This window comes from Chrysemys picta, chromosome 17 (genome assembly GCF_011386835.1).
Source record: "Chrysemys picta bellii isolate R12L10 chromosome 17, ASM1138683v2, whole genome shotgun sequence".
In the NCBI taxonomy this organism is placed as follows: domain Eukaryota; kingdom Metazoa; phylum Chordata; order Testudines; family Emydidae; genus Chrysemys; species Chrysemys picta.
In genome coordinates this window covers 9,544,191-9,556,889 of record NC_088807.1, presented here as the reverse complement: position 1 = coordinate 9,556,889, position 12,699 = coordinate 9,544,191, and the positions used below count along the sequence as shown (strand labels likewise).

At 46.9% G+C, this 12,699-nt stretch overlaps 1 protein-coding gene across 1 annotated transcript in view; it reads left to right on the top strand.

Annotated features, from left to right (window-relative positions):
• LOC101934392 (deleted in malignant brain tumors 1 protein-like) overlaps nt 1–12,699 on the top strand; it is a 278,680-nt gene that overhangs the window by 24,722 nt on the left and 241,259 nt on the right. Inside the window, 3 exon segments of the mRNA XM_065571840.1 lie at nt 1,229–1,558; nt 2,373–2,702; nt 3,577–3,906. Coding sequence (XP_065427912.1) covers nt 1,229–1,558; nt 2,373–2,702; nt 3,577–3,906 — 990 coding nt within the window.

Here is a 12,699-nt window from a genome sequence, read left to right as displayed (position 1 = left end):
CCTTGAGGACCTGCTCCATGATTTTTCCAGGGACTAAGGTGAGCCTGACTGGCCTGTAGTTCCCCGGATCCTCCTTCTTCCCTTTTTTAAAGATGGGCACTACTTTAGCCTTTATCCAGTCATCCGGGACCTCTCCGGATCCCCATGAGTTTTCAGAGATAATGGCCAATGGCTCTGCAGTCACATCCGCCAACTCCTTTAGCACACTCGCATTCAGCCCCATGGACTTGTGCTCATCCAGCTTCTCTAAATAGTCCTGAACCACTTCTTTCTCCACAGAGGGCTGGTCACCTCCTCCCCATACTGTGCTGTCCAGTGCAACAGTCTGGGAGCTGACCTTGTTCGTGAAGACAGAGGCAAAAAAAGCACTGAGTACATTAGCTTTTTCCACATCCTCTGCCACTAGATAGCCTCCCTCATTCAGTAAGGGGCCCACACTTTCCTTGACTTTCTTCTTGTTGCTAACATACCTGTAGAAACCCTTCTTGTTACTCTTAACATCCCTTGCTAGCTGCAACTTGAAGTGTGATTTGGCCTTCCTGATTACACCCCTGCATGCCAGAGCAATATTTTTGTACTCCTCCCTGGTTATTTGTCCAATCTTCCACTTCTTGTCAGCTTCTTATTTTGTGTTTAAGATCAGCAAGGATTTCACTGTTAAGCCAAGCTGGTCACCTGCCATATTTACTATTCTTTCTACATATCGGGATGGTTTGTTCCTGGACTCTAGGTGACCTTTTCAGGGAGCTATGGAGCCAGCACATGTAAATTCGATTCTGATGTCAGGCTAAGGCAACCATTAATGACACGGGTGACTGTGTTCAGCTCCCAATCACCAAGATGCTTATGCCAGCACATCTGCCCCACGGTATTGCACAGTATCACACTGGAGCGAATATCAGCTCCAGGAGTGAGGGTGTAAATCTGCTCCCGAGGACGTTCCTGCCAGCAGTGCAGGGGATGATCTTTTTAAGTGCTCTAGTGGGAGCAGTAGGTCAGACTGCCGTCCATTCTGCATAACTAGGTGACAGCTGGCTGGGAGGGGAATGGACAAACTTCAACATTGCCCAAGTGATTAGCCTGGTCAGTGGTGGGGAGCCCTTGACAGGCAGTGGCTGTGTGCAGAGACAGTCAGACACGTTGGTGGGAGGCGCTACGTTCCCCAGCAACAGAAGAGATCAGAGGCCCAGGAACCTCCCTGAGTGTTTATTCCCTTGGGTGTTTGCAGACTCCGGCATCTCCGAAGTGACTGAGCTGCGGCTGGTGAATGGTTCGAGTCGCTGCGCTGGGAGAGTCGAGGTGTTTCATAACAAGAAGTGGGGAACTGTGTGTAATGACAGCTGGGACTTACAGGATGCTGGAGTCGTGTGCAGGCAGCTGGGCTGTGGGACGGCGTTATCAACCCCCTCCGGAGCTCACTTTGGGCCAGGATCTGACCATATCTGGCTGGATACTGTCAACTGCTCAGGGACAGAAGCTGCCCTCTCCCAATGCAGGGCTAAGCCTTGGGGAGACAGTAACTGTACCCATGAAGAAGATGCCGGTGTTTTGTGCTCAGGTAACCCTCCTCCAACTCCTCAATGTGGGTGGTGCAAGGATCGGGCTGGGAAGCTTTCAGCAAAGACCCAGCTCTCCTGTCTGAGTCAGCGCTGAGCCCAGTGCCCCAGCATGGTGCTAAGGGCCTGTACTGCAGGGAGCTGGTTTGGGGTCACAGTAAGTGTGGCTTTTCTCATGGTGTCAGCATTGAGCCCATTTCCCCCACCCAGTTCTACAAGACTGTGCTGCAGGTACGCAGATGGGGGCTCAGTGGGAGGCACTCTGCCCTTGCAGTCAGTGCTATCCCAGTGCCCCAGCACAGCACTTAGGGCCTGCGTTGCAGGGAGCAGTACGTGCGCCTCAGTGAGAGGCCCTCCCCGTCACTGATCGCTCTGATCCCCCTCCCGCACTACAGCACAATGGGGCGCTGAGTAACAATAGATTCCATTTGTGGGATTTGGTGTTGAATGGATCCTGCAGCCACTCGGGGATCCCTTTTTGAAGTTGTGGTTCCTATCCCAGTCACTCCGGGTGATTTCCATCTCAGCTAATTTGCCTGAACTTGTAACATCCCCCACAGCTGTGACTGGAGACAGGGTTCTTCCTAAATTCCTCTCCTACACAGCCCATGAATTTCTGGGTCCTGTCTCTCAGCTGCCTTGTTCCACCCAAGAGGTGCCTGCATATCAGAGGTGGGGAGTAAGTCCTTGACAGGCAGGTGCTCTGTTTAGAGGCTGTTCAGATCTGTCAGTGGGAGGTGCTAAGTTCCGCAGCGTTAGTAGCAATCACATGCACAGGAACCTACCTGAGTGTTTATTCCCTTGGGGCATTTGCAGACTCAGGCATTTCAGAGCAGACTTCGCTCCGACTGGTGAACGGCCCGAGTCGCTGCGCTGGGAGGGTCGAGGTGCTTCACAACCAGCAGTGGGGAACCGTGTGTGATGATGACTGGAACCTACAGGATGCCACAGTCGTGTGCAGGCAGCTGGGCTGTGGGACGGCGTTATCAGCCCCAGGCGCGGCTCACTTTGGGCGAGGATCTGACCCCATCTGGCTGGATGACGTTCACTGCACAGGGACAGAAGCTGCCCTCTCCGAATGCAGGGCTCGGCCTTGGGGAGAGTATAACTGTCACCACAGAGAAGATGCCGGTGTTGTGTGCTCAGGTAACCCTCCTCCATCCCGGTGGATGCTGCAGGGAGTGGGGTAGGAGGTCAGAAGGGGGCAGTCAGTTCAGAGCCCAATGTAACAGTGCTGTGCCAGAGGCCTGTGCAGTAGGGACAGCGTGTGGGCTCCTGAGAGATTGCTCTGCCCTCGCAGTCAGCGCTGACCCCCATGTGGGTGAAGGGACTGTGCTGTAGGGAGCAGTTTGGGGACCACACAAGGGGCCTTTCCCCCTGGAGTTAGTGCTGACCCCAGTGTCCCAGGGTGATGACGGCTGTTGTGCTGTAGGAGGCAGGGTGGAGGTTTCAAGAATAACGTCCTCCCATTGTGGGCAGTGCTGGCCCCAGTGCCCCAGCACAGCAGTTACGGCCTGTGCTGCAGGAAGCAGTACATGCGCCTCAATGAGAGACCCTCCCCATCGCTGATCGCTCTGATCCCCCTGCCCCACTACAGCACAATGGGACGCTGGGTAACCGTAGATCCCATTTGTGGGATTTGGGGTTAAAAAGAGCCTGCATCTGCTCAGGGGCAGTAGATACCTGGGATCCCTTTATGAAGTGTGGGGCTCCTCCCCCACACACTCTGGGTGATTTCCATCTCAGCTAATTGTCAGCTTGAACCTGTAATATCCCCCAAAGCTGTGACTGGAGACAAGGTTCTTCCTCACTCCCTCTTCTGCACAGCCCATGAGTTTCTGTGCCTGGTCTCTAAGCTGCCCTGTCCCACTCCAGAGGTGGCTGCATGTCAGTGGTGGGGAGTGAACCCCTGACAGGCAGTTGCAGAGGCTGTTCACAGCCATGAGTGGGAGGTGCTATTTTCCCCAGGCTCACCAGTGATCAGATGGAGTGAATGTTTATTCCCTTGGGGCATTTGCAGACTCAGGCATTTCAGAGCAGACTCAGCTCCGACTTGTGAACGGCCCGAGTCGCTGCGCTGGGAGAGTCGAGGTCCTTCACAACCATCTCTGGGGAACCGTGTGTGATGACAGCTGGGATTTAACTGAGGCCAGAGTCGTGTGCAGGCAGCTAGGCTGTGGGACGGCGTTATCAGCCCCTGGGTTAGCTCGATTTGGACGAGGCTCTGATCCCATCTGGCTGGATAACGTTCACTGCACAGGGACAGAAGCTGCCCTCTCCAATTGCAGGGCTCGGCCTTGGGGAATCCATAACTGTAACCACGGAGAAGATGCCGGTGTTGTGTGCTCAGGTAAGCCTCTCCATCACTGTGGGTGTTCTGGGGAGCGGGATGGGGACTCACTAGGGGATACCCTGCCCTCACAGTCAGTGCTGAACCCAATGCCCCAGCACAGCACTTAGGGCCTGTGCTGCAGGAGGTAGTACGTGCGCCTCAATGAGAGACCCTCCCCATCGCTGATCGCACTGATTCCCCTGCCCCACTACAGCACAATGGGGCACAGGGTAACCGTAGATCCCATTTGTGGGATTTGGGGTCGAATGGAGCCTGCAGCCGCTCAGAGGCAATAGAAACCTGGTATCCCTTTATGAAGTGTGGGGCTCCTCCCCCCGTCACTCAGGGTAATTTCCATCTCAGCTAATTACTCCTGAACCTTTAACATCTCCGAGAGCTGTGACTGGAGACATGGTTCTTCCTCACTCCCTCTCCTACAACGCCCATGAGTTTGTGTGCCTGGTCTCTCAGCTGCCCTGTTCCACCCCAGAAGTGGCTGCATGTCAGTGGTAGGGAGTGAGTCCTTGATAGGCAGGTGCTGTGTTTAGAGGCTGTTCAGACCTGTCAGCGGGAGGCGCTAAGTTCCCCAGTGTCACTAGTGATCAGAGGCACAGGAATCTCTTTGAGTCATTTTACCCTTGGGGTGTTTGCAGGCTCAGTCAGTCTGGGCTTTGCTCCACTCGGATTGGTGAATGGCCCAAATCCCTGCGCTGGGAGAGTCGAGGTGCTTCACAATCAGCCGTGGGGAACCGTGTGTGATGGCAACTGGCAGTTACCTGATGCTGCCATCATGTGGAGGCAGCTGATCTGTGGGACAGCGTTATCAGCCCTAGGCAGGGCTTGATCTGGGAGAGGGTCTGATCCCATCTGGCGGGATGATGTTCACTGCAGAGGATCGGAAGTTTCCTGCAGTGAATGCCTGGCTAAGCCTTGGGGAAACCATAACTTTCACCACAGAAAAGATGCCGGTGTTATGTGTTCAGATAACCCACATCCATCACCATGGTGCAGGGAAGGGGAGGGGGTCTCAGCAGGGAGCACTCTGCCCTCACAGTCAGTGCTGACCCCAACACTCCGGTGTGGTGCTAAGGGCCCGTGCTGCAGGGAGCAGCTCAGGGACCACCATGAGAGCTGGATGTCAGTGGTGGTGATTCAGCCTGGGACAGGCAGTCGCTGTGTGCGGAGCCCATTCAGACCCTTTAGTGGAAGGCACTATGTTCCCCAGCGTCTCTAGCAATCAGCGGCACAGGAACCTCCCTGAGTGTTTATTCCCTTAGGTGTTTGAAGGCTCAGGCATCTCAGAAGTGTCTTTGCTCCAGCTAGTGAATGGCCCCAATCGCTGGGCTGGGAGAGTCGAGGTGTTTCATAACCAGCAGTGGAGAACTGGGTGTGTTGGCAGCTGGGACTTACGTGATGCTGGAGTTGTGTGCTGGGCAGTGGGACACCGTTATCAGCGCCACATGGAGCTCAGTTTGGACATGGATCTAACTGTCCCTGGGGGGATGATGTTAACTGCACAGGGACAGAAGTTGCCGTCTCTGAATGCAGGGCTAGGTCTTGGGGAGACCATAACTTCAATTATGCAGAAGATGCCAGTGTTGTGTGCTCAGCTAACTCTCGCTTTCCCTTGCACTGTTGATGCTGCAGAGAGCCTGTTGGGAAGCTCAATAGAGCATGTTTTCCTGTCTGAGATAGTGCTGACCCCAGAGCCCCATCACTGTGCTATGGGCCTCTACTGCAGAGAGGGGTATGTGTGCTGTGTGGAGAGGCCTTCATCCCCATTTGATTGTTCTAGTTAGTAGAAAATTGATAAGGGAAGCAAAGTGACGGAATAAGAAATCTATGGCCAGCAGAGTAAATGACAACAAGAAGGCGTTTTTAAAATATATTAAGAACCAAAAGAATCCTGACAATGATATCAGTCCATGCTTAGATGGAAATGGTAGAAATATCAATAACAATGCGGACAGAGCAGAAGTGTTCAATAAATATTTTTGTCTGTATTTGGGAAAAAGAGATCATATAGTCTCGCCATATGGTGATGATAACACTCTGTCTATTCCACTAATGTATCAGGAGGATGTTAAACAGAAGCCACGAAAGGTAGATAGTTTAAAATCAGCAGGTCCAGATAATTTGAATCCAAGGGTTTTAGAACAGCCAAGTATGGAGCATGCTGGACAGTGATTATTAATTTTCAATAAGTCTTGGAGGACTAGGAAAGCTCCAGCAGCCTGGAAGAAAGCTAATGTTGTGCCAATTTTTAAAAAGAGTAAAAGGGATAACTTGGCTAATTACAGGCCTGTCAGCCTAACGTCAATCCCAGGCAAGATAAAGAAGTGGCTGATATGGGAGTTGAACAATAAAGAATTAAAGGAGGGTAATGTCATTAAAGGAAATGAACATGGGTTTATGGAAAATAGATCTTGTCAAACTAACTTGATACTTTTTTTATGAGATTACCCGTTTGGTTGATAAAGGTAATAGTGTGGATGAAATAGACTTAGACTTCTGTAAGGTACCACAGAACATTTTGATTAAAAAAACTAGAACAGTATAAAATTAACATGGCACACATGGCAGAGAGTGGTTCTTGGACCTATGATATTTAACATTTTTATAAGTGACTTAGAAGAAAATATAAAATCATAGGTGTTAAAATTTGAAGATGATACAAAAATTGGGGGAGTGGTAAATAATGAAGTGCACAGGTTACTGATTCAGCCTGATTTGGATTGCTTGGTAAACTAGGTGCAAGCAAACAATATACATTGAAATGTAAATATCTACATCTAGGAACAAAGAATGTAAATCATGTTTACATGATGGGGGATTATATCCTGGGAAACAGTGACTCAGAAACAGATTTCCAGGTCATGGTGGACAATCAGTTGGGCATGAGCTCCCACTGAGACTCTGTGGTCAAAAGGGCTAATGCAAACCTGGGATGTATAAAGAGAGGAATCATTAGCAGGAGTAGAAAGGATATTTTACCTGTATATTTGGCACTGCTGTGGCCATTGCAGGAATACAGTGTTCAGTTCTGGTGCCCACAATACAGGAAGGATGTTGATAAATTGGAGAGGGTCATAGAAGAGCCACAAGAATGATTAAAGGATAAGAAAACCTGCCTTACAGTGATAGGCTCAAGGAGCTCAATCTATTAACAAAGAGAAGGGTAAGAGGTGACTTGATCACAAACCAGTCTACAAGAATCTACCTGGGGAATAAATATTTAGTAAAGGGCTTTTCAATCTAGCAGAGAAAGGTAGAACAGGATCCAATGGCTGGAAGTTGAAGCTAGACAAATTCAGAGTGGAAAGGAGGCATACATTTAGAATGGTGAGGGTAATTAACCACCGGCACAATTTACCACGGGTTGTGGTGGATTCTCCATCGCTGACAATTGTTGAGTCAAGAATGGCTGTTTCTGTAAAAGCTCTGCTCTAGGATCAGACTAGATGAACACAAAGGTACATTTATAAATTTATAGATTCTAGGGCTGGAAGGGACTTCAAGAGGTCATCGAGTCCAGTCTCCTGCCCTCGTGGCAGGACCAAATACTGTCTAGACCATCCCTGATAGACATTTATGTAAACTACTCTTAAATATCTCCAGAGATGGAGATTCCACAACCTCCCTAGGCAGTTTATTCCAATGTTTAACCACCCTGACGGTTAGGAACTTTTTCCTAATGTCCAACCTAAACCTCCCTTGCTGCAGTTTAAGCCCATTGCTTCTTGTTCTATCCTTAGAGGCTAAGATGAACAAGTTTTTTCCCTCTTCATTATGACACCCTTTTAGATACCTGAAAACTGCTATCATGTCCCCTCTCAGTCTTCTCTTTTCCAAACTAAACAAACCCAATTCTTTCAGCCTTCCTTCATAGGTCATGTTCTCTAGACCTTTAATCATTCTTGTTGCTCCTCTCTGGACCCTTTCCAATTTCTCCACATCTTTCTTGAAATGCGGTGCCCAGAACTGGACACTATATTCCAGTTGAGGCCTAACCAGCGCAGAGTATAGCGAAAGAATGACTTCTCGCGTCTTGCTCACAACACACCTGTTAATGCATCCCAGAATCACGTTTGCTTTTTTTAAAACAGCATCACACTGTTGACTCATATTTAGCTTGTGGTCCACTATAACCCCTAGATCCCTTTCTGCTGTACTCCTTCCTACACAGTCTCTTCGCATTCTCTATGTGTGAAACTGATATTTCCTTCCTAAGTGGAGCACTTTGCATTTGTCTTTATTAAACTTCATCCTGTTTACCTCAGATCATTTCTCCAATTTGTTCAGATCATTTTGAATTATGACCCGATCCTCCAAAGCAGTTGCAATCCCTCCCAGTTTGGTATCATCTGCAAAGTTAATAAGTGTACTTTCTATGCCAATATCTAAGTCACTGTTGAAGGTATTGAACAGAGCCGGTCCCAAAACAGACCCCTGCGGAACCCCACTTGTTAGACCTTTCTAGAAGGGTTGGAAATAACCATTAATAACTACTCTCTGAGTACGGTTATCCAGCCAGTTATTCACCCACCTTATAGTAGCCCCATCTAAGTTGTATTTGCCTAGTTTATTTATTTAGCCTTGGAATCAATGAATCTATGATCCACTTCGCCGCTATGGCACAACGGGGCTCTGTGTAATCACAGGCCTCACTGGTTGGATATGGTGTCAAATTGAGCCCATAGCCAATTACATGGACGAGAAACGAGGGTCACTTTGTCAAGAGTAGCTCTTGTATCCCCATTCTTGTGGCCAATTTGCATCTTAGTTAATTAATCCTGAACCTGTAATGTTCTCCGGGAGCTATGATTGGACTCAGGCTGCTTCCCCAGTTCCTGTTCTAAACAGCTGGGCCATATTTCCCTGTCCTGTTTCTCAGCTGCCTGTCCCTACCCATGAGGTGGCTTCATTTCAGTGGTGAGGAGAGATCCTGTTCTCCCGTTCTCATGCAATCTCTGTGTGTGGAACCTGTTCAGACTAACAGAGTTTAAGGCTGGAAGGGAGTGTTTTGAGCACTGAGTCAGGCCATCGGCAAAATCTCTCTTGAGCCAAGGCCTCAACTTCTGTTTGAGTTATCACAGATTTTTAGAGAAAGATGCCCAGTCTTCTTCTTCCTGTATGGACTTAAAGTGCCAGAGGATCTCACACGTCCCTAGATACATTGTTCCAATAATTAATTAACCTCACTGGTATCAATGCCCTGATATTTCTGAATATATCTAGCTTCAGTCACTGGATCTCATTCTGGTTTTGCCTGCTGGATTCGAGAGCCCTCTGTGTCCTCCGATAGGTACTGATAGAGTGTAATCAAGTCAACTCTTAACTTTCTCTATATTGAACTAAATAGGATGAATGGACTAAAAGGTGGATAGAAAGCTGTCTAGATTACTGGGCTCAACGGGTAGTGATCAACAGCTCAATGTCTAGTTGGCAGCTGGTATTAAGAGGACAACAAGGCGTCCGGTGGCACCTTAAAGACTAACAGATATATTTGGGCATAAGCTTTTGTGGGTAAAGAACACACTTCTTCAGATGCATGGAGTGAAAATTACAGATGCAGGCATTATATACTGACACATGAAGAGAAGGGAGTTACCTCACAAGTGGAGAATCAGTGTTGACAGGGCCAATTCGATCAGGGTGGATGTGGTCCACTCCCAATAATTGATGAGGAGGTGTCAATTCCAGGAGAGGGAAAGCTGCTTTTGTAGTGAGCCAGCCACTCCCAGTCCCTGTTCAAGCCCAAATTAATGGTGTTAAATTTGAAAATGAAGAAGAAGACATCAGGACATCAGGAATGGTAACATACCAAAGCCAGTAGGAGAACTCTTCAGTCTTCTATAGACATTCTATAACAGATTTAAAAGTAGACATATTTGAACAAAAAAACTTCAGAAACAGACTTCAAAGAGAAACTGCAGAACTAAAATTCATTTGCAAATTTAACAGTATTTCACTAGGAGGGTGGTGAAGCACTGGAATGGGTTACCTAGGGAGGTGGTGGAATCTCCATCCTTAGAGGTTTTTAAGGCCCGGCTTGACAAAGCCCTGGCTGGGATGATTTAGCTGGGAATTGGTCCTGCTTTGAGCAGGGGGTTGGACTAGATGACCTCTTGAGGTCTCTTCCAACCCTCATCTTCTATCATTCTATGACAGAGCTTCACACATTTTTTTCATTGTGATGCAGGTTTTCCAGAACTCAGACCCTACTTGACACTCTTTTCTGAACCCTTTCCAATTGGTCACCATCCCGTTTGAAGAGTGGACACCAGAGCTGGATACAACATCCAGTAATGGTCTTGCTAATGCCATACACCAAGGTGATACTACTTCCCTGATCCTTCTCAACATTATTCTCCAATTTATACAGCCTGGGATTGCAGTGGCCCTCCTAGCTACAGCACCGAGCAGAGAACTCATGTTCAGTTGGTTTCTACCATTGTTATACTTAAAGTACTGCACAGGATCTTTTCAGGGGGAATAAGGCAAAACGCCACATTTAGGTCTAGAAAAAGAGGGGATACTACACTAGACAGGGCAAATGTCTTTTCCTCTCTCTACTTCCCCCATGTCCATCCAATTTATCAATCACCACTTGTGTCCAAAAAAACTTTGGTTCCCAGTGCATCAGGTTTATTTTTTGTTAGGTTCTCTAATAGTCATTTTGTTGTTAATAGTTGTTATTAATACATTTGTATTGTTAGTTACATTTGCTTGTATTGTTAATTCCACACTTTCCTCTATGCACTCTGGTTCTATTTCCCCAAGCCCTGAAGGGTAGTTCTTGGGCCCCCATAACCTGTAAGACCTTGGCCCATAATTGTATGGCCCCATCTTTCAGGTCCACAGAAACCTCTGAGAACAACTGTTAAAAATAGGGAATTCTACAACCTTTTAGCAACTAAATGTTAGTTTAAGTCCAAATCAGCTTAACCTTGCATAACAACTGTGGTACTCCTACAAAATCTTATTTGTTGTGTGTGCTTAAGAAGGTCCTGACCTCAGTGACTTTTATTGTTTGATGGCTATTGCAGCATCAAACTTGGGCCTCATTTTGTTTGTCAATGTACCCAATTATTGTAATGGTAATGGTTTTGTTGTATTTCCAATTATTATAATTATAATTGTTTGCATTTGTGTTTATGTTATATCTGGTGTTTAGTCAATTGTAATGGTTTTAGTTATATTCACCTGGTTATAATTGTTTGGTTTGTTTGCAACAAAAAATTTATATGGTGACCACTCAAGAATTGTTCTTAAAAGGTCAAAAGGGAATCAATGTAAATAAATCTCTAATAATTTTCATATGACTTTACATTGTGCCTCTTCATATAACCTTGTGGTGGGTCTACCCATGTGTGACCTCTGTTTTCATGGGATTTTGTATCAAAGCCTCATTTAAAAACTTTGCATTGCCCTTGGTATAATATTATAGCCCCTAAGGATAAAATAAAATAAAATAAAAATTTCTTTTTGCTAGCAGTAAAACAAAAGCTCTCCCCCCCCCCCACTCTTAATCAATTGCCCTGTTAAATAAATGAGGTGTGGATGAGCAAGGCATGAAAGGCAGCACCTCCAGACAGCCTCAACTGTTGGAGAGGGGCTGGGAGCCAGACCCAAGGACAATAAAACGTATCAAGTGGGCTCATTAAAGACAAGCAGACATACCGACGGCCTCGGGGGTTAGAAGCAAGCACCTTCTGTTGGAAACACCCTCTTTGCAGCATTGGGACAACACTCAAAAAAAAGCAGCACAAAAAAACAATGAACACAGACACAGATTTTGAATCTGGTACAGATCGGCATGAGAGGGAAGCTGCTATAAAAGTAAGGTGTCTTGCAGAGGACCCCGGGTTAGGGTCCATACAAAACAGAAGAAACATAATACAAAACAAAGCAAAACAGAACCGTCTCGAGCCCCCACCCACTGATCTGGGAAAATTAAACCATCACCTTGGGCACTTCGCAAAGGCAATACTTGCCAACTTGCAAGCACTGACTCTGCGTATAGCAAAGAAAATATCTAATAAAAAGGCAAAAGGAACCAGCATTAATTTGGGAACACACCACAACCACCATTCAAAAGCATATGACCATGAGCAAATACCCACCCCAGAGTATGTTGGGCAAGTGTCCTTTGCCTCATTCAGATCATGCTCACGTATAGTACATAAATACTGTTATATTTATCAACCGAATCTGTAATCCTGCTTCTTCTCAAAGGCAAAACAGAAATGTTGATCTCCCGTGTCTGCCTTTTCTGCATGCTTATTGACAATTTTACCGTCCCTGCCATGCATAGGATCTAGGCCATTCCTAGGATTTCTGTATGTTCCTGATACATTACAAATACTACTTTTTACTGTAGTTACTCCTTTTTGATCTGAGCAGTTAGCTAATTTTCAGGGCCAAGTGGGTTGTTTCTGATAGAAGGAGAGATTGAAGATTCTGTAGCTAAGTGGGCGAATGTGATCCTGTGATGTATAAGTGGGGGAATATCAAGTAAGAGGAGGAAAACAGTTATTAACATTACTGGATTTCTGCAACACAGTCCTGGTTATTTACAAAGCATGTACAAAGTCCCATCTCGCTGTACACAGCAGAAATCAAACAAAAGGAGAGAGTTTCGTTGCTCACAGTTCAAAGTCTCTTTCAGCTCACCCTGACCCCAAAGCTCTTTGCGTGTTTCAGAAGAACACATGATCAGCGATTCTCTGGCTGTGTCCGGGCTTCTTTGCTCCTTCTCTGCATCATTCTCTGTAACTTAAGACTAAGATAAAGATTCAGCATCAGCCC